Source organism: Enhydra lutris, unplaced genomic scaffold (assembly GCF_002288905.1).
Source record: "Enhydra lutris kenyoni isolate GAN:26980312 unplaced genomic scaffold, ASM228890v2 scaffoldscaffold12, whole genome shotgun sequence".
Taxonomy (NCBI): Eukaryota; Metazoa; Chordata; class Mammalia; order Carnivora; family Mustelidae; genus Enhydra; species Enhydra lutris.
In genome coordinates, this window is record NW_019154096.1 from 39,354,963 (window position 1) to 39,377,360 (window position 22,398).

The following is a 22,398-nucleotide window of genomic DNA, read 5'->3' on the forward strand; positions in this document are numbered from 1 at the left end:
TTCCTTTTGTTGTCTGATTGCTGGGGCTAGGACTTCTAGTACTATGTTGAATAGCAGTGGTGATAACGGACATCCCTGCCGTGTTCCTGACCTTAGCGGAAAAGCTTTCAGTTTTTCTCCATTGAGAATGATATTTGCGGTGGGTTTTTCATAGATGGCTTTGATAATATTGAGGTATGTGCCCTCTATCCCTACACTTTGAAGAGTTTTGATCAGGAAGGGATGCTGTACTTTGTCAAATGCTTTTTCAGCATCTATGGAGAGTATCATATGGTTCTTGTTCTTTCTTTTATTAATGTGTTGTATCACATTGATTGATTTGCGGATGTTGAACCAACCTTGCAGCCCTGGAATAAATCCCACTTGGTCGTGGTGAATAATCCTTTTAATGTACTGTTGAATCCTATTGGCTAGTATTTTGGTGAGAATTTTTGCATCTGTGTTCATCAAGGATATTGGTCTGTAGTTCTCTTTTTTGATGGGATCCTTGTCTGGTTTTGGGATCAAGGTGATCCTGGCCTCATAAAATGAGTTTGGAAGTTTTCCTTCCATTTCTATTTTTTGGAACAGTTTCAGGAGAATAGGAATTAGTTCTTCTTTAAATGTTTGGTAGAATTCCCCCGGGAAGCCGTCTGGCCCTGGGCTTTTGTTTGTTTGGAGAGTTTTGATGACTGTTTCAATCTCCTTACTGGTTATGGGTGTGTTCAGGCTTTCTATTTCTTCCTGGTTCAGTTGTGGTAGTTTTTATGTCTCTAGGAATGCATCCATTTCTTCCAGATTGTCAAATTTGTTGGCGTAGAGTTGCTCATAGTATGTTCTTATAATTGTCTGTATTTCTTTGGTGTTCGTTGTGAGCTCTCCTCTTTCATTCATGATTTTATTTATTTCGGTCCTTTCTCTTTTCTTTTTGATAAGTCTGGCCAGGGGTTTATCAATCTTATTAATTCTTTCAAAGAACCAGCTCCTAGTTTCATTGATTTGTTCTATTGTTTTTTTGGTTTCTATTTCATTGATTTCTGCTCTGATCTTTATGATTTCTCTTCTCCTGCTGGGTTTAGGGTTTCTTTCTTGTTCTTTCTCTAGCTCTTTTAGGTGTAGGGTTAGGTTGTGTACCTGAGACCTTTCTTGTTTCTTGAGAAAGGCTTGTACCGCTATATATTTTCCTCTCAAGACTGCCTTTGTTGTGTCCCACAGATTTTGAACCTTTGTGTTTTCATTATCATTTGTTTCCATGAATTTTTTCAACTCTTCTTTAATTTCCTGGTTGACCCATTCATTCTTTAGAAGGATGCTGTTTATTCTCCATGTATTTGGGTTCTTTCCAAATTTCCTCTTGTGATTGAGTTCTAGCTTCAGAGCGTTGTGGTCTGAAAATATGCAGGAAATGATTCCAATCTTTTGATAACGGTTGAGACCTGATTTAGGACCGAGAATGTGATCTATTCTGGAGAATGTTCCATGTGCACTAGAGAAGAATGTGTATTCTGTTGCTTTGGGATGAAATGTTCTGAATATATCTGTGATGTCCATCTGGTCCAGTGTGTCATTTAAGGCCTTGATTTCCTTGTTGATCTTTTGCATGGATGATCTGTCCATTTCAGTGAGGGGAGTGTTAAAGTCCCCTACTATTATTGTATTATTGTCGATGTGTTTCTTTGATTTTGTTATTAATTGGTTTATATAGTTGGCTGCTCCCACGTTAGGGGCATAGATATTTAAAATTGTTAGATCTTCTTGTTGGACAGTTCCTTTGAGTATGATATAGTGTCCTTCCTCATCTCTTATTATAGTCTTTGGCTTAAAATCTAATTGATCTAATATAAGGATTGCCACTCCTGCTTTCTTCTGATGTCCATTAGCATGGTAAATTCTTTTCCACCCCCTCACTTGAAATCTGGAGGTGTCTTCAGGTTTAAGATGACTTTCTTGTAGGCAACATATAGATGGGTTTTGTTTTTTTATCCATTCTGATACCCTGTGTCTTTTGATTGGGGCATTTAGCCCATTCACATTCAGGGTAAGTATTGAGAGATATGAATTTAGTGCCATTGTATTGCCTGTAAAGTGACAGTTATTGTATATTGTCTCTGTTCCTTTCTGATCTACTACTTTTAGGGTCTCTCTTTGCTTAGAGGACCCCTTTCAATATTTCCTGTAGAGCTGGTTTGGTATTTGCAAATTCTTTCAGTTTTTGTTTGTCCTGGAAGCTTTTAATCTCTCCTTCTATTTTCAATGATAGCCTAGCTGGATATAGTATTCTTGGCTGCATGTTTTTCTCGTTTAGTACTCTGAAAATATCATGCCAGCTCTTTCTGGCCTGCCAGGTCTCTGTGGATAAGTCTGCTGCCAATCTAATATTTTTACCATTGTACGTTACAGACTTCTTTTCCAGGGCTGCTTTCAGGATCTTCTCTTTGTCACTAAGACTTGTAAATTTTACTATTAAGTGATGGGGTGTGGACCTATTCTTATTGATTTTGAGGGGGGTTCTCTGAACCTCCTGGATTTTGATGCTTGTTCCCTTTGCCATATTGGGGAAATTCTCTCCAATAATTCTCTCCAATATACCTTCTGCTCCCCTCTCTGTTTCCTCTTCTTCTGGAATCCCAATTATTCTAATGTTGTTTTGTCTTATGGTGTCACTTATATCTCGAATTCTCCCCTCGTGGTCCAGTAGCTGTTTGTCCCTCTTTTGCTCAGCTTCTGTATTCTCTGTCATTTGGTCTTCTATATCGCTAATTCTTTCTTCTGCCTCATTTATCCTAGCAGTGAGAGCCTCCATTTTTGATTGCACCTCATTAATAGCTTTTCTTATTTCAACTTGGTTAGATTTTAGTTCTTTTATTTCTCCAGAAAGGGCTTTTATATCTCCCGAGAGGGTTTCTCTAATATCTTCCATGCCTTTTTCGAGCCCGGCTAGAACCTTGAGAATCGTCATTCTGAACTCTAGATCTGACATATCACCAATGTCTGTATTGATTAGGTCCCTAGCCTTTGGAACTGCCTCTTGTTCTTTTTTTTGTGGTGAAATTTTCCGCCTTGTCATTTTGTCCAGAGAAGAGTATATGAAGGAGCAAGTAAAATACTAAAAGTGTGGCAACAACCCCAGGAAAATATGCTTTAGCCAAATCAGAAGAGATCCCAAATCGTGAGGGGGAAGAAAGGGGATAAAAAGAGGTTCAGAAAGAAAAAAAAAAAAAAAGAAAAGAAAACCAATAAAGAAAAATATAAAAAGGAAAAAATATATATATATATTAGATAAATTAGTTAAAAAACGTTAAAAAAGAAAACGGTAAAAGTTAAAAAAATTTAGCAGAAGAAGAAAAATAAATTGAAAAAGAAAAAAAATTAAATTAACTGCAAGGCTAAAGAATCATGGGGAGAAAGCCATGAGTTCCATACTTTGCTTTCTCCTCCTTTGGAATTCCGCTGCTCTCCTTGGTATTGAAACTGCACTCCTTGGTAGGTGAACTTGGTCCTGGCTGGGTTTCTTGTTGATCTTCTGGGGGAGGGGCCTGTTGTAGTGATTCTCAAGTGTCTTTGCCCCAGGCCGAGTTGCACCGCCCTTACCAGGGGCCTGGCTGAGTAATCCACTCGGGTTTGCTTTCGGGAGCTTTTGTTCCCTGAGCGCTTTCCGTAGAGTTCCGGAGGGCGGGAATGAAGATGGTGGCCTCCCGGTCTCCGGCCCGGAGGAGCCGAGAGCCCGGGGCCCCACTCCTCAGTGCGCCCTCAGAGAACAGCGCCGATTTACTCCCGTCACCCTGCCTCCGGCCGTGCTCCCAGCTGACCAAGCCTGCGACCAGTTCAAGGTAACCCCGAGCTTAGCGCTTAGTCCTCAGCCTTGTCTCCGTAGCCGGCTTCCCCCTTCTAATACCTGTAAGCTCTGCGACACTCAGACACCCCCGATCCTTCTGTGACCCTGCGGGACCTGAGGCCACGCTGACCCCGCGTGGGCTTCACCCCGGTTAAGCCTCTGGAGTGATGTCCCTCAGCGGAACAGACTTTTAAAAGTCTCGATTTTGTGCTCCGTTGCTCCGCCACTTGCCAGGAGCTGGCCCCTCCCCCTGCGGTCTATCTTCCCGTCGCTTTGGATTCACTTCTCCGCCAGTCCTACCTTTCAGAAAGTGGTTGATTTTCTGTTTCTAGAGTTGCTGTTCTTCTTCTCTTCAATCTCCCGTTGGATTTGTAGGTGTTTGCAATCTTTAGGTAAGCTATCTAGCTGATCTCCCGCTACCTGAAGTAGTCTCAGCCTGCTACTTCTCCGCCATCTTGACTCCTCCCCCTAGAGTCTGTTTTCTACAGCTTTTCTCTGTTTTTTTTCCTAAATCAACCCATCTGTAATTCTCATAGAGGACGTGAGCTTTGAATCTAAACTCTCTTTTCCAGCTAGCCCAGTTCTGTCTATGAAGGTGGCTTCCTTCCCCCATGTTGAAATGCTGCCATGTATCCCTCCTCATGTCTTGCCAGGTGTGTTCCTTGGCTCAAACTGTGGCCCACCAGCTCTGTTTCTTTTGTGCATTTGCTAAGTCCACATGGTTTTAGTTTCTTGCTATGGCCAAGGTTATATATCATAACTTCTGGTAATGCTTGATCTACCAATTCTCTTTTTCTTCTGTATTAGATGTTCCCATCTTATTTTTTCTTCATATCATCTTTAGGATCAGGTTGCTGAGTTCAAAAAGGAAATGCTTTTAAAAGAATTCACAACCATATGGAGTTGCATAGGAAGAACACAGAAAAATGTCAAAACACATTACTCCCGTGGCCTTGAGCCAAGTCTCTCAGCAGATTCCCTCAAGGGAACTGACAGCCCTTTGAAATCCATGGAAACTCCTTCAACCAATGGAGAACTAAAAAGTGCAAACTGGAACTTTGCATCTGTCCCAGAAAGTGTGTGCCAGCGAAGCAGCAAGACCTCACCCTGGGCTGGCTTATCTTGATGTAGGTGGTTGGTTCTCAAATCCTTTCACAAAGGGGAAGTCCCCTGTGAGCGCGCGTGCACCCACACACACACGCACGCACAGCTTTATTCAACATAAACCCCAGAATGGGAGAGAGGTCATGACTGCTATTCAAAATGAGTCTCAGAAGTGACAGCCATGGTCGTTTTAAAGTTAGTTCTTAACTAGGCCAGATCCTCCATTCCCTGCCGCCCCCTCAGGTACCCACGGGTTTCTTTCCTGGTTGTAGAGTTCGTATGTACATTCTCTGGACTGAGGACATCTGAGAGTTCTTCCATGTGATCACTGTCAAAAGGATGTCCATGCAGAAACCTCAGGGCTCTGCCTCGGGTGACTCTCAGACTTTCTCTGTTCACCTAAAACGACAGGCAGCTTTCACTGGCATGCTTGCCATTTGGCCAGCAGCAGCCTTCACCAAAGAGAACAGTTCAATTGCTTTCCTAATCCCAACAGACAACAGGGATTGTTTCAGCCTCCTAAGAGAGAAATATTTTGTGAGAGAAATAGTAGGACTCTTGACATGTGATGGAGAGACATATGTGTTACACAAGTCCACATGGAAAACACATTCTAGGGGAAATGCAGAAACGCACCAAAAGTTGAATCAGACAGATGCCCTGTGACTCTGCCCCTCCTAACTTTATGATCTTGGACAATTAAATAAACCTAAGTCCCATTTATAAGAGAGGAACAAGAATACCATGCAAAGTTGATATGAGGACTAAATGAAATTTATGGGAAATGCCTATGTACCATTATTGTTGCAATGTCTAAAAGGACCAAAGAAAATAATTTGTTATATTATTATATATGCATGACTCCATCCTTAAGTAAAGTCCTCTTTATACCCCTCAAAATTTCCCCCCATTTCCAGGATAAAATAGAGAATATAGACAACAGGTATCCTTAATCTTTGGGGGATTATAGACCACATAGAGAATTTAAAGTATGCTGAGAGTTTCTTTTAAAAGGGGGAGGGTTGCTTTTTCCAGAAAAAGAGTGGAAGTCAATATTCTAATCTTAGAGGTGCTTGGATGCCTTGAAGCCCATCTGTGGGTTGCTGCACGGAGCCGAGGCTACAAACTCATGCCTTACACACTAACCTGTAGGCCTGCCTTCTATCAGCCCTGTAGAAGAAGTGACTACAGCAGGCCTAGACCTAATTACATTCCAGAGCACTGTCCATAGCTGGGGGCTATTCAGTCCACCCACATCCGGACACCCTTGCCATGAACCAGTATTTCTCCCCACCCCCACTCTACCCCTCACATTAGTGCACAAGTCTGACAAAGTTACCTAAATCTTTTGTCTACATGGAAAAAAACTCAACGGGATTGAATGCTTCATAAGCTTGCATCATTTCATGATTTTTTTACTAAAATGCACTAAGTCCTTACTACTCACCAGGCAGTATGCTAAACCTTTGACATGCATTGTCCTCTCTTCCAGGAACAGTATGAGGTGGCTTCTGCCATCCCCATTTGGTAGTCAGCTGAGTCTTCAATGGTTTAAAAGTCATCTGCTGCAGGTCACCCAGTGAGGGGCAGAGGCAGGCTTGGAGCCCGAGCCTCTCCAACTGAAAAGCCCTGTTGTCACTACTCTGCTCTCTGTTCCCATTGGGGCAGGGTGGGGGGCACTGCAGATCTCCTGGGACATTTCATGAAACTTGGGGGTCCTTAGTTGCTTCCCTATGGGTCCACAAAACATTGCTTAGCCTATCTTCCTTTAGCTCCCCAGCCCTGAGGAGCCCACTCTAGATTGTTCTCCACATAGAAGCCATTCTCTGCCGGCCCCACACATCTGTGAATCCATCAGGCATCATCCCCAAAGCCGCCAGTGTCCAACTGCCCCGTGAATGGAGGGCATGGTCTTCAAAGCCTCCGCATCCTCCCCTCTATGAACCTGTTGCTTCCTATTTCAGATCAGAACCAGTCCTCTTGTCATATTTGAATTTCAAATGTCCACCCACCTTCTCAGCTTGTCTGCCACTGTCGTCTAAGAATCCAGGTCAATCAATTGTGAGGAAAATGTAGCTAGGACACAGCAGGAAGAAAGTGAACAAGACTGTTTCACTTACACCCAAAACTCCATGAGCCAAGGCCTTGGTAAGTTTCAACGTGCCTTGAAAATGTGTTTATGTGAAAGTTTCTTGAACATTTACCATTTTAAAAAATACTAGAACAACATATGCTCCAGGCACTTTAACAGAATGTTGGGGGGTTTACCAACCTGTCAAGAGTTTAATCCACTCTGCTTCCAGTCTGACAAGTTTTGTTACACTGACTCTTCCCCCTATCTCCATCGGTGCCATCTGACCCCAGCTTTGTGACCCAGTCCCGACTTCTGGTGGCATCTTCTGTTAACAGACTGACTTTCTTGATCAAGAAAAAGCTTACTGTGTTGAGACAGTGGCTGTGGAGAAGGACCACCTTACATGACACCCAGGCTCTTCTCTGAAATATATTGAGCCCGAGGGCCAGCAGGAGCACACAAAATAGGAATCAGCACTTCACCAGCAGCCCGTCAGGAGAGACGGTTCACCCACCCACATGCTGGTGGCAGCAGAGGAGAGCACTGAACACGTGGTCTGAGGAGTGGGAGAGCCGGGATGAATTCTGACTCCGTCACTTACCCACTGTTTGACTCGGGGAAAGTCCCAAATGTGTCATCTATAAGATGGAAATGACAATAACCCTATCTTATAGGGTTGTTGTCATGGAACGGGCCATGGGAAGTGCCATGATGAGGTGTTACCCCACTGAGGGGATGTAAGGGGAATGAGGTGACACCCATGAGCCATTTTCCAGCCAAAGTAGACTGAAAACTGAGCTCCACTAGAAGAACTCGGCCCAGCCTCAGTCTACCCAAAGTGATACCCACCTGAGGGTGCCGTCATCTGGGTCCACAGCCTCCTCCAGGTCTTCCCATTCATTCTCACTATCGCACAACTCTTCTACAGGCAAAGACTCTGTGAAAGCGTGCCAAGAACAGAACTGTGGCAAGGGAATGGTTCCCGAATCTGCCTCCAAACATTCTTCACAGAGTAGCTGGCTTTCCAATGTAGAGCTGATGGTAAGATATGCTTCATTGTCCACAGTGGGAGAAGGGGCTTCGAGTAGATGACCTATGTCTCCTTCGTCTTCATCTGTGTCCAATTCAGGACTAGAAAACAAAAACCCATGTGTCTTCCAGCATTGGTAAGAAATTCCTCTCCCCACCTTTCTTTCTTTCAGGATATTCTTCATGCCACAGCATAGGAGAGCCGGCCAGGGTCCAAGCAGCTCCTATCAGAGACTGCTCTGAACAGTGAACAAGGTGAGGCTCTTATCCATAAGGATCTCCCAATTTAACGGGAAGAGCGAGACATGAACAAATGTTACAATCCAGGGAGAGAGTACTATGATAGAAGTAGTATAGAGCTAATATTATGGGAGCAGGGGAGCTCCTGACTGAGCCCAGGAGGCCACAGAGGACTTGCCGGAGGACATGGCATCAAAAACAGAGATATGACTGTTCTAGAACTGACCCTTCATATGGGGAGTCAGGGAGACCTCAGGCAAGCTTATTAACTTCTCCAGGACCTCAGTTTTCTCATCTGAAAAATGGGAAGGTCAAGAAATTTATAAGATTGCTGGGATGCTTAGATTACAGAACTCTGATATGTCTATCCATGGCTCCTGGTACAGGGCAAGTCTCAGTAAATGGGAGGGGCTATCATCAAGAGGATTCGGATGAGGATTTCAACAGAGGGATTAGAGGGAAAGGGCCAAAGCAGGAGGCTGGGAGCAACTCAAGCAGGTGACCTTCAAAGCACTTCGTGCAAGTGTGGAGTCCTTTTCGGAGTGCTGAGAAAAAGCCTATTTGGAGAGGCAGCCCGCTGGAGTGACATTTAGTCCCATGTGACACAGGAGGCAGATGAGCAGGGAGGGAGGTGCATTGTCTGCTGGTGAAGATGCAGAGACAACAGTGGTAGAACACTCTTTCCAGGGGCTGCCCCAAAGTTACCCCACATGCTTTCTGATTGGAAAAAGCAGTGCAGACAGATGGCAGAGCACTTGGTACAGCGTCTCAAGCATGCAGAGAACATGCTAAGGAAATATCTGTCGAGAGCCCAGTTAGAGAAGACGAGGAGGAAAATCTAAAAGAAATGCACACAGATTTAGCTTTTCATCAGACACACAAATCCCCATTTATCAGCCTCCTTCCCCACACCCGAAGCAATGGCTTGGCTTTGTCACAGGCCGCCTGCCCTCCCCTCTCTTCCCTTTCTCAAAATGTCCCCTCTAAACCCAGCTCTGGTGCCTCCCAAGAGCTCCAACCCCCTAAGCACCGAGAGGGTCAGTACTCCTCCCCCGCAGAACTGGACTGTCTGTCCCCACCTGAGTCTCACTGTCAAAAAGACGTTATTTCTGCTCATGAGACCTACAGGGTATATATAAATGTGTGTTTCATGTAAATAGATGCACACTCATAGGCATAAAAAGGAGACTGTGTGCTACCAGGACTGAAAAGAACACTCACTTTAAGAAAATAATATTTTAAAATCGCCAAGTGCTTTGAGGGAAAATAAGTTTAAAACCTTGAAGTACTTGACCAAAGTGTGTAGAAAATGCATTTTCCTATAAACATGGAAGGGAACACTTTGGAAGATGTGTCAAAGAACAGGAAACCCAGCCTCTTGCACAGGCACCCCACGCCCCGCCTCACCCCATCCCACCCCCAACAGCAGCCCACTACCTCCCTCCTTCCCTCCCTCCCTCCGGATGGAGAAGAATCACATGCTGTGGGCCACTACAGTGTCTGACTGTTCACACCTGGCCTCCCACCACCAGCCTCCTCCAACCTCTCTAATACGCTCCCTGTAGGAGGCCAGTGTCAGACTGCCTGGGACGGGGCTTGGGGGCCCCAAGGGTGAGCTTGCAGTGTGTCTAAGACATCAAGCAGGGAAGTCTGGTGGACTGCTGAGTTTGAAGCCTGCATGACAATTCTGAGCTGAAGGTCACTGCCATTACCAGGACCACTACACGGAGGTCAAGTGCAAGGGGGAGGTGTTGGCCATGGAGGGAGCCAGGACAGGGAAACAACAAGTCTGCCCACCTATGTCTCCATGGACCACACCAGCTTAGGTAACAAGCATGGGGCAGCAACCACAACCAACTGAATATCAGAAGCTCCACTGTAATGTTCTGGGAAAGCCCTCAGGATTCTTGTGTAACTCTAGGAGAGGCAATCCCCTCCAAAAATGGCATATTTTGGACATTGGGTGTACCCTTTCCAGTAGGAACACTAAGCCAACTTTAATTTGATTCAGAAAAATAATGTGATGTTTCTTGCAAATGTCATGATAAAAAGATAGAAAGAAAGAGGCGTTCAAGCAGATTTCACCTTAATATAAGGAAGCACTTTCTGATCAACAACACTATGGTGATAAAATGGGCCACTTTAAGATGTAGCAAGTTCTGCATCCCTGGAGGTACTCAGTCAAAAGCAAGCCCCCTGTTTTGGGGATGTTACAAAACAGATGTCAGCATGGGGTATGAGGTTAGATTAGATCATTCTTGTATTGAACAATCCTGAGATTCTGTGATTCCAAGAAAAACAGCAACTAAACTAATAATTAGTAAAAACAAAACAAAAACTATTGTTAATAACTGATAACTATGTTAGATTGAAGGTATATGGCAAATAAACCTCCAGGCTTGTACCTAAACCCAGAGTCACTTTATAATCCAATAATCCAACCCTCGGGGTTTCTGTCCATCATCCTGAACTGTCTGGAAGTAAAACCTTTAAAAACCCCAAAACCTTTAAAAATCTATAAGCACAGTTCCTTTTATATCTCCTATAAGATCACACTAACAGTTGTCCTTGGATAAACCTTGGGAGGCTCTTTCCTTTCCCACATGACCAAATATATCATTTACTGCCTAGAACACAATTGTAAGAAACTAGAAATACACACTTAATTATGCATTTTCAGACAATGAAGCTGAATACCACTGATGATTGTGCTTGCCCACTGTGTTCTACTTTGCATACTAGTTAGTTTTTGTTTGGCGGGTATGGTATTTTTATAAAAATTGTATCTGAATGCTTTGATTGATTGATTTTGAGAGAGAGAGTATGTACAGGAGGAGGGGCAGGGAGAGGGAGAGAGAGAATCTCAAGCAGACTCTCAGCTCAGCACAGAGCCGGACATGGGGCTCGATCTCACAACCCTGACATCATGAGCTGAGCCGAAATCAAGAGTCAGATACTTAAACGACTGAGCCCCACCCCCTCAGGCATCCCCTGCATGCTTTTAGGGAATGTACACTTGGCTCTTGTTAGTTACAGATCTCACCTGGCCTAATTGCATTACATGGGCGGCTTCATCTTTTTTTTTTTTTTTTAAGATTTTATTTATTTATTTGTCAGAGAGAGAGAGAGAGAGAGAGTGAGCACAGGCAGACAGAGTGGCAGAGGGAGAAGCAGGCTCCCTGCGGAGCAAGGAGCCCGATGCGGGACTCGATCCCAGGACGCTGGGATCATGACCTGAGCCGAAGGCAGCCACTCAACCAACTGAGCCAGGCAGGCGTCCCGGGCTTCATCTTTCATGTCACCTACCAGGCCCCATAGATCTGCCCTGCTCAGCCTTCTAGGATGAGCAACAGAGAAGAGCCATTTCATAGCAGTGAGTTTATCCAGTGTCACACACAAACCGTCCTTCCTCATTATTTGCCTGCTTATGTAGGCATCTAGCTAGCACGTGCCTTTCTCAGTGTTTCCATCCTTCTTTCTGCTCCTTACAGGTTCCCATGCACATCGAGTCTATGTGATAAGTACCGTCAAACTGAGTTAAAGAGAACGTTTTCCATCAGAACAGGATGGAAGACAGGAAATACTTGTGAGGGATGGGCACAAAATGAAGGCTAAGTTAAAAATGGCTATTAAAATGAACATTTCAGTCAGGTGTTTAAAGACATAGTTGTTGTTTTTTAAGCTGGTGTTGATTGTCAAGTATTATATTAGCAATAAAAATGGTGATGCATACAAGGGAAATTCTTTCTTACCACAGTCCTTTAAAAGGCCATGTTGGGGTGGGGAGGCACCTGGGTGACTCAGTCGATTAAGGTTCCAGCTCTTGATTTGGGCTCAGGTCAAGTGTCAGAGTCATGGGATTGAGACCCATGTGGGGCTCTGTGCTCAGTGGGGAGTCTGCTCGAGGATTCTCTCTCTCCTACTCCCTCTGCCCCTCTCTCCCCTGTTCCCTCTCTGTCAAATAAGTAAATAAATCTTTAAAAAAAAAAAAAAAAGCCACACAGGATGTAGCACAAAGGTTCGTATGCTGGGAGGAACACCTGAAGACTGCCATCTGTTGGCGTCAAGGGTACTGGAGGACCACTGGGTGGGGTTAGCTTCCCCAAAAGCTCAAGGACTATGGTTGCAGCAGCTCCAGACCTTATGCTTCTCTTTTTTCCTGCCACACCCATCCCCCACATCCCTACTGAATGCCTAGAATAGCCCTGGGCCCAGTAAGCATCTGAACACAGTTATGAACTGCTTGATTGTAATTTCTAGCAATGAAAAACATACCATTTACAAAGTATCCGCCAACGTGATGATTCTTACCTTTCAAGCCTCCTGATATCACAAACTGAATAGCAGTTTTGCCTCATATCCTTTTCCAAAGAGGTGGCCAATGTTGATGCATGCATTTCTTGCTGAAGTCTGCATAAATGAGGGTGTGAATCCTGAGGATGCGTCAAACAAGTGGTCCAGGGTCTCTCTAGGTCTTGGTCCCCTTGTGCTTCCCCGGGGGCTTTTTGGAAAGACTCTGGCCTAAGACTCAGGCTTTCCCCTGCACCTGGGGAGGCACTGTCTCTCCTGCTGTCCTCTTGATCCAGACTGGGGCTCTGCTCTGAGTCCGTACAAGACGCCTTGGTGAATTCTTTGTCTGATGAGAGCACAGGTGTCTATTAAAAGAAATGCTAAATGTTATTGGATTCATGTTGCACACTGAGCAAAATCTAAAAGTGCTTCTTTAAAAAAAATAATCCTTGCTATTGTTGTTACTGTGTGTGTGTGTGTGTGTGTGTGTGTGTGTGTGTGTGTGATTGTGGGGCAAAGCAGTTAAGAGATGGGCTCTGGGGTCAGTCTCCCTTTGTCAGGACCCTAGTTCCCACTGGGCCCTAGGTGACACAAATAACCATCTCTGAACCCCTTAGCTTGGGGCATTAGAAAAATAATGTTATATTTTTTTTAATATTTTCAAAACTTGAGAAAATCAAACTCAACACCCAAAAAAACAAATAATCCAGTCAAGAAATGGACAGAAGACATGAATAGTCAGTTTTCCAAAAAAGACATTCAGATGGCCAACAGACACGTGAAAAGATGCTCACCATCACTCACCATCAGGGGGATAGAAATCAAAACCACAATGAGATACCACCTCACAGCTGTCAGAATGGCTAAAATTAACAACACAGGAAACAGCTGGTGTTGGCAAGGATGCAGAGAAAGGGAAAACTTCTTGCACTGCTGATGGGAATGCAAGCTGGTGCAGCCACTCTGGAGAACAGTATGGAGGTTCCTCAAAATGTTAAAAATAGAACTACCCTACGACCCAGCAATGGCACCACTTGGTATTGATCCAAAGGATACAAAAATACAGATTCGAGGGGATCACGCACCCCAATGTTTATAGCAACATCAACAATAGTCAGATTATGGAGAAAGGCCAAATAAATGGATAAAGAAGATGTGGTATATATATATACAATAGAATATTACTCAGCCATTAAGAAGAATGGAATCTTGCCATTTGCCATGACATGGATGGAGCTAGAGAGTATTATGCTCAGTGAAAAAAGTCAGTCAGAGAAAGACAAATGCCATATGATCTCACTCATATGTGGAATTTAAGGAAGAAAACAGATGAACATATGTGAAAGGGGGAAAAAATGAAAGAAAAGAGGGAAACAAGCCAGAAGAGATTCTTAATGATAGAGAACTGAGGAGGGAGGTGAGTGAGGGAAGGGCTAGATGAATGATAACTTAAGATAAGTGATAAGATAAGATAAGTGATAAGATAAATTAAGGAGGGCACTTGGGATGAGCACGGATGATGAATCACTGAATTCTACTCCAGAAACCAAAATTGTGGTGTATGTTAACTACCTAAAATTTAAATTTAAAAAATAATAATAAAATAAATAAATGAAAATTTAAAAAGAAATTTCTTTAAAAAATATTTTAAAATATGGAAACAAAAGTAACAATGACTCTTTGTCCCACTTTCCGATAAGAAATGAGTTTCGTAGATGAGTTTCTTGTCTTCATCTGTCCTGATCCGTGCTGGCTCATTCTCACAGCCCCATCCTCCTCCCCACCCTGATTCCCTGCCCTGGGTCTCCTCACTTCTCCAAATAGTACTTGATTCCCCACAACTGCTTACATCCCTGTTGGGCCTTTTAGGTTGTGATTTTGATGACACACTGTGGCACACTAACACTGCTCTACTTTCTGTAGGGAAAAAAAAAAATCTGTACTTCAGTAGAAACTATGCTTTGTTTACAGCACAACCTTCTGGGTTATTACTTTGTGTATTATTTGCTTTGAGATACTTCATCTCTAAACAAATATGTTGTTCTTTGACATCTCTTTTGAACCAGTTTTAACATCTGCCTGGTTCCCTCATTGAATGGGTTAGATAAAATCTTTAACATATATTCACTTTTACAACAATGTGAGAGTCATGCATTTACTTTTTCCTGAAAATTATCTTTTAGCACTTCCATCCCATGACCTACACGCCTAATGTCATAGGAGCACGTGGACTTGAGAGCCAGACAGGCCTGCCCCTTCCCCACATCAGAAAAGAAGTTGCTACTCTGCCACTCACCCCCGTGGGCTCCTCACCTTGCTGACCACTCACTCCCCAAAATGAGCAGGGATATGCTTCCAAATATGTCCTTTCATTTAGTTATAAATCATAAACTCTTATGACCTTACTGATATACAATGTAAATTACAAAGGACATAACAAAAATTAAAATTTGAAATGGATTATTATAAAAATAAATAGTCGTATTTTCTCTCATACTCCTAGAGAGACCTCCAAAATCTCATTTTCAACCATTACTCTCCCTCCACCTCATGACCCCTGGTACTCACTCTACAGTGATCCCTCACCCTCTCCAAGGCTTTGGGTCAACGGTACCTTGTCACCAACTGTGTCCCCCACCCCCACCCTCTTCCTCTGCTGAGTCCATGCTTCTGCCCCATAAACATGCCCTTACAGATAAAGAACACTCTGAGCTCCCATTCCGCATTACATTCCTCCATTCTGTGCGACCTGCCAGGGCCATATGTGAACTCCAATCCCTAGTGACCCTCTATGTGGACTTCGTGCCTGCTTCTGAGCCACAGGCTGATGCCAAGTGTATGAGCACAGGTGTCAAATGAGCACTCAAGACTTCCAGATAATCTTTCCTTACTTCCTCAGTGAAGTCAATTTCCCATTCTCTCTACCCTCTATATTATCTCTCATCTCTCTCCTCAACCAACCTCCCGACCTTGCCTCTTACTTCACAGTGAAAAAGGGCGCATTCAGATGAGAATCCTTCGTCTCCCCACAACACGGTCTACCACCTAGCCTGCATCCACCTCCCAACCTCTCCAACTACCAGCCTCTCATTTCTCAGCTCCTCAAATGTGTGCCTATCCTCACTATTTCTGTCTGTGTCTCCCTGCTTCTCCCTGTACCCACTCCACCCAGGCTTCTGTCTCCATCATTCAACTGAAGGAGTTCTGCTCAGAGTCTCCAGTGACTTACATCTTTCTAAAACCAAAGGACAATTCCCTGTCCTCATCTCATTCTACCTCTCAGGAGCATGCAACATAATTGGTTTCTTCCTCCTTCTTGAGAGCATCCTTTACTCACTTACTCTCCTTGAATGTGTTCCCTCTGAACACTGCCCTTCCCTGGCTTTCCCACAACCTTCCAGGCCCCTACTGCTATCTCATTTCTTTGAACTGGACCTTTCGATGTCAGGGGGTCGCGTGGCTTACGTCTCTACACTCTTTCCTGAGGTGATATCATCCATTTCATAGCTTTAAGTAATGTTATTTGCTGACAATTCCCAAGTCCACCTTCCCCAGCCCTGATATCATGCCAATTCTCCACAAATACCTGCCAAATTCACATCTCCACTGGCTGTTCCACAGACATTCCAGTTTTGCATGCTACGAAGAACTATTGCTTCTCTTCCATGTACTTTACACTGCACTCTCCAAGCACTCCCTATCTTGGCAGGTGGTATCACCATTCAACCAGGTGTTCAAGTCAAACTTTGCTTTCTCTTCATGTGACCATATCTAAGGCAAAAGTAATCCTTTGGGCTCTATCTCCTACATCTGACGACTTCTTAGCAACTATTCAGCTACCACCTGAGTCCAAGCCACAATGGCTTATTTGAATGACTGCTGGCTTATCTGCTCCAGTCCATCTCCAGCTCACTGGTCTTTCTAAAGTATAGATCAGAGGAGGGTATGCTCTTGTTTAACCCTTCACCCTCCCACCACTTCCAGCCCAGTAGCTTTCCACGGCTGCCAAGATGGAATCAACACATTGCCAAGACCTACAAGGCCCTACATGATGCGGCCCCTGCCTCCCTCTACAGCTTCTCCCCTTCCACACCTGTTATGTTCTTGTCCCTCAAACATCCACATTCATTCCTATCTCAGAGCATTCACACTTGCTATCGCTTCTACCTGGAATGACCTTACTCCAGATGTTTATTATGGCTGTCTCCTTTCCATGACTACTTTATTCTAGCTGGGAATTAAAGGCTCCCTTCCTTGGTCCTCTATCTGACCTCTGAAGCCACATGAATGAATGAAAATTCTTCTTCCATGTGGCCCTCAAGTATAAGGAGAGAGAAAGCATGCCCACCATGCCTCACTCCAAGCCCTCCCACTGGACTTTTCTGTGCCCTCCTAAGTGGAACTATTCTCCAGAACAGAAGGACAACTTTTTCCTGGCATTTCCTAGAGATCTCAACAAAAGCACAGGGCACAAGCCCCGCAGCCTGATCTCTGCCCTTGTGAAGCTCGACCTTCTCACACCCCAGTCAGTTGCTCAGGTCATGTGATACAGACTTTGGTGAGAAAATTGCCAGGGAAAGGAAATCAGAAAGCTGCCATGTCTACCTTCTTTTCCAAACTGGCAACTGGCGGCTTTCTGATTTCCTTTCCCTGGCAATTTTCTCACCAAAGTCTGTATCACATGACCTCTCAGAGTCCTAGCTTCAGAAGAACCTGGGTTCCCAAATCCCCTGTGATGTCTCTAGTGACTGTCACCCTCAGAGATGAGTGACTGGTTCTATCCACATCTTATAAATGAGGAATCACGAGGCCTAGAGAAGTCAAGCCCAAGGTCCATGCAGCCAACACGTGGCAGAGCAGGTGCAGGTGACTGGTACCCAAACAGAGGGTACCCAAACAGACGCCTCCCCAGGACGAAGGCTTTCATCCCCCAGCTTCCGGGAGTGCTGGTTACTGACAGTTCACACCCAGCTCCTCCCCAAGAATCGTGCTCAGCTCAGCTCAAGGGAGCCATCTCAGGCAAAGCCCAGTCCCCTCCTTTGCGACAGCCCACACCGCAGTGTTGGTTGATACAAAATGCAAAGGCATGGCTCTCTTGTCCCAATTCAGGGCAGCTCTGAGGGGCCATCCCAGTTCCAAAGCTCCCTGTGCCATAAGCAGAGGCCCCTGTTGCAGCTGCACAACGTTAACGTCTCCTTCCACCCAGCCTGGCCTCCCTCGCCCTCCCAGGGGTTGTTCCCAAGAGCAGGGCCCATAAATCTCAGGCACTCAAATCTTTGCTGCAGCATCTGTGTCCCAGGCCCCCACCAGCAGCATTATGACAGTTAATTTTTTCTGTCAACTTGGCTAGGCCACAGTACTCAGATGTGTGGTCAAATACTGGTCTAGATGTTTCTGTGAAGACATTTTTTATATGAGATTTGCATTGAAATCAGCAGACACTGAGTAAAATAGATGACCCTCCATGATATGGGTGGGCCATGTTCAATCAGTTGAGGGATTTAGGAGAAAATGACTGAAATCCCCAAGAAAGAAGGAATTCTGTCTCCAGTCTGCCTTGGGACACACACTGCAATATGGACTCCTCCTTAGGTTTCCAGCCTGCCTGCCTACTCTGCAGAATTTAGACTAGCCAACCCCCACAACCACATGAGCCCATTCCCTAACCTCCCCTCCCACCCACATACCTCTACACACATCCACCCTATTGATTTTATTTCTCTGGACATCCTAAGAGAAATATAAAAGCAAAAATTCTGAATCCTCCCAATCTCATTGCCTCTTCTTTGCACTAGACCATACGTGTCTAACTCGTGCTTTAGGAAAGTGGACATAAATCCTGTTTTCCATTTCAATTCCTCAGAATGGAAATTCTTACCTTTCCTCAGTCTGGTTTTGTATGTATTATTCTTGCTCCTGGTTTCCCCTCTTGGATGCTTGGGCCACCAGAAGGCCTGAGTCCAGAAGTTTCACAGACAAGATCTAAACATATGACTACTTACAGGAAGACACAAACATTGGAGATGCAGAGGAAGGAGGGCAAGGAGAAGACAAGACAAGACATAGGAGCTCATGAACTTGTCACAGACTAATAGAGGTTTGGAGGCTAGCTATCTCCCTGCCCAGTGGAAGAAGATGGCCTTGAACCCTACCTGAAACAAAGCTGGGTTTCTCAGGACAAGAAAAGGGGTGCTTGAAGGCACCAGAGGGCACCGTCACTTACCTGCCATCCCTGGTCTACCTCAGGCAGAACACCTGGAGGGGGTCGGCAAAGTAGGAGCGTGACTTCCTGGGAGGCCCCTCGCAGTAAATGGAGCACCTCCTATGAGAAACCAGAATCTGTGGTTGGATGTGAGGGTGACATGGCTGTGGCATCTCCTCCTATGTGCTCCCCACTAGCTGGCAGTGTCCCCTTGATCTGTTTCTCGGCTCCAGAGAACTTTGGAGAACACTGTTAGGGGCCTGACTTCCTAAAGTGAGAGACACAAAAATCACCAGCCTGAGGCTCCCATGCAGGCAAAGCATCCATGCTGGGCTAGAAGTGGCCAGGGTCTGCCTAGGGCCTTTCCATGGTGGCACTTGCCCATCCTGATGCCTTTTCTTCACTGAGAAAATGACTCAAACAAATAGCTATTCATCATCTCAACCTCCTTCTCCTCTCAGCATCCCCCATCTCAGAGGCCAGCACCCCAATCTCTAAAGCTTAACCTTTGGCCCTGAGCTTTCCTCCACTGCTCAGCTCGGGCACACAGAACTTCTCACCTATGAAATTGCAGTGCTCCCTGCCTCCTCCAGGGTCACCCACCTTCCCTCCTCCATGGTGTTCAAGAGCATGCTTTCCACAATGTGGATATAACCAGGGCCTTCTCCCACTGAACTGCCTCTCTCACGACCTGTTCTTACCTGCCGCTGCCTCTCAGCTCACTCTCTCTCTCTCCCACCTGCTTCCCCATCCTAAGCTCGGGCTATGCTGAGCCTCTTCCACCAACCCACTCTCTGGTTCCATGGCTTCAGGGTGCCTTGATAGTTCCCATTTCCTATCTAGGCCAGGATGTCTCATCCTCTCCTTCCTACTGCCATTTTAGGCTGGAAGTGGGGGTGGGGCTGTCCTGTTCATGGTAGAATGTCGAGCAGTATCTCTGGTCTTTGCCCACTCGATGCCTGTGGCACCTGCCGGTTGTGACAACCACAAATGTATCTGAACCTTGCCAAATGTCCCCTGAAAGGCAGTATCATTCCAACTTGGGAACCGCTAATCTGGATGTCATTTAATAACCCCCTTTAGCGGCAACGGAACATGCTTCCTTCTCGAGTTCCCTGGGGAGAGCACTTTTTTCTCCCCAGTTCCCTGGGGCAGGCATTTTTGTTTCTCACGGCACTTGTCTTCCACTCTCAGTTCTGTTTTCTTGTTTGTCCCACCCACCACAAGCTCTGAGAACATATGAACTGCCTGCTTCTGCGTCGTTATCTCCTCATGGAGCTGCTGACCCAGCACTAGGTCTCAGAAAACAGGTCTTCGGTCACAAGCCAGAAAAATGAAGCTACTGCCACCCAAGCATATGCTGTCAGGGGACTCTCTGCCCTTCATCACTCAGTCCAGAGCCACTCTCCACCTTGCTCTGTGTTCCGGAGGTGGGCCTGTGCAGACTGCAGAGAGGGTTCCTGTTGGGCTCAGCCAATGGGAGCATGGGTGGGATCAGAGACAGGGGAGGGAGGTGGTTCCTGTTGGGCTCAGCCAATGGGAGCATGGGCAGGGATCAGAGCTGGGAAGACAGGTGGATATTTGTCTTCCTGCCTTCTTCCCCGTGGCGTTGCACAGAATGGCTGGGTCCTTCAGCTACTGTCACTGTTCATGTCATCAGGTCCACTTCACAGGCTCTCTCAGTTTCCCGGATTATATAACTGCTCCTTCCCATGCGCCTTTGGACTTGGGAGGTATAGATAGATAATTGCACCCACTGTTCGCAGCCCCAGGGCTCTACACTCTCCCTTGAGCTTCCCAACAACCAGCTCACATCTGTATTAAACTCTACTCAAATGACTCAATTTCCAGCCAGGACCCTGACACAATATCCCATTGAGATATTGTGCTATAAGCTTTGAGAAGTGTCCACTTTTTTATTTTTAAGTAGGTTCCACTCCCAGTGTGGAGCCCCATTCAGGGCTTCAACTCAGCATCCCAAGATCAAGACCTGAGCTGAGATCAAGAGTCAGATGCTTAACTGACTGAGCCACCCAGGCACCAGAAGTGTCCACTTTTTACTCTCTTTTTTAAATTACATTTTTGAATATATACAGGACAACGGATGCAACACTGCTCATCAACTTCTATAAATTTCATAGAGAAATGGGAAGAAGGGCAGGAAGGGACCCACTGTAGTCTCTTCAGCCCACACATCCACTTCCTAGAATGTTAAGAGAGCTTCAGCCAGCCCAGAGCCAGGCTTTTATCTTCAGTTTCATTATAAATCTAATTAGAAACAAGGCTTACTCAAGGTCAGATATTCAAGAACTGAGACAGAAAATTAAATTGCTTTCTTTGTATGATCCAGCTTCCAGGTGTGACTTTCAAGAGCCCAGAATATTCCTTATGGTGTGTGGGCCTAAAAAAAAGCATGGTTGGTGTCAGTGTGCACACAGAGCCGTGTGGTCTCCTACCTGGAACACAAGGCCTTCGATGGGCCTTCCATTCACGGCCAGGATAATGTCACCAGCTGCGATGGCCCCGTTCTCCTCAGCTGGCTGCCCTGGGAAGAGTCTCTTAATTCTCACAAGATCATTCTTGAGATGGCTGCAGCTCTCTCTCTCCATCTGCACGAAGCTGAATCCCAACCCACTGGCATTTTTTTTCAGGGTGACTTCAAACTTAGGACCTGTGTTGTGGGATATGGACAAGATAAATCCCTTAGGAGATTCCCATTGAAGCTGACTGGGTTGCATAATGATGTAAACTGTCAAGTGAATGAGTTATTTCTGACAAAAAGATTTCATTTTGCTAATTTTTATGATAGAGTCCATTATACTTATTATAGATCAGTGCTGCCTGATGGAAATATAAGGTGAGCTGCAAATGTGAACCACATGTGTAATTTCCATTCTCAAATAGCTGCATTTTAAAAACTAAGAGGAAATGGGTAAAATCAACTTGTTCATATAGTGTCTGTAACCCAATATACTACAGTAGGACCATTTCAACATGTAATCAATATTAAAAAGTGTTAATGAGATATTTTGCATCCTTCTTAGGAACTAAGTCTTCAAAGTTCAAATACATATTTTATCAATTTGGATTGGCTATATATCAAGTATTCAATAGCCACATGTGGCAGGTAGTTATCATATGGACAAAGCAATTATAGATAATCAACAGGGTTTATATGTAAAGACATAGTTGATAGACATGTATAATATACTTATATCATTTAATAAAACTTACATCATATATATTCCTATTACTCCTTTAGAACCTCAGTCATTTTTAGTATATTTGAACAAAATTTTGCATAATTAGACTCTGAAGAAAATTCTGGTAACATCTATGGAAATGTGTTAGCCACTGTTTTCTTTAGCCATGTGGACGGACCATAAGACAAAACAGATGTCTCTGGGCAGCAAAGATGGACACAGCTCCAGGAACCTCACTAGCCTAACAGCCAGAGAAGCCTTTGGGTCTCTCCTAGTCTGCCTCCCACTCACTTGACAATGAATTAATAGGACAGAGCACTGACTCGTAAACCTTAATATGGAATGAGAATGAAAACATCCAAAGATTTGTTTCTGGTGTATCACACAACCGATTTCACCATCACTGCAATGAGACCCCTCACTTCATTTGATAGTGAGTCTG

The 22,398-nt window shown here is 44.9% G+C and overlaps 1 protein-coding gene across 1 annotated transcript in view; it reads right to left on the reverse strand.

Moving 5' to 3' along the window:
- Positions 1-4,643: 4,643 nt before the first annotated feature.
- Positions 4,644-22,398, reverse strand: part of LOC111145354 (FERM and PDZ domain containing 2) — a 76,989-nt gene continuing 59,234 nt past the window's right edge. The window contains exons 26-30 of the mRNA XM_022500209.1: positions 21,210-21,424; positions 18,775-18,873; positions 12,573-12,916; positions 7,842-8,123; positions 4,644-4,668 (exon numbers count right to left, since the gene is read on the reverse strand). Coding sequence (XP_022355917.1) covers positions 4,644-4,668; positions 7,842-8,123; positions 12,573-12,916; positions 18,775-18,873; positions 21,210-21,424 — 965 coding nt within the window. The remainder of the gene's footprint in view (positions 4,669-7,841; positions 8,124-12,572; positions 12,917-18,774; positions 18,874-21,209; positions 21,425-22,398) is intronic.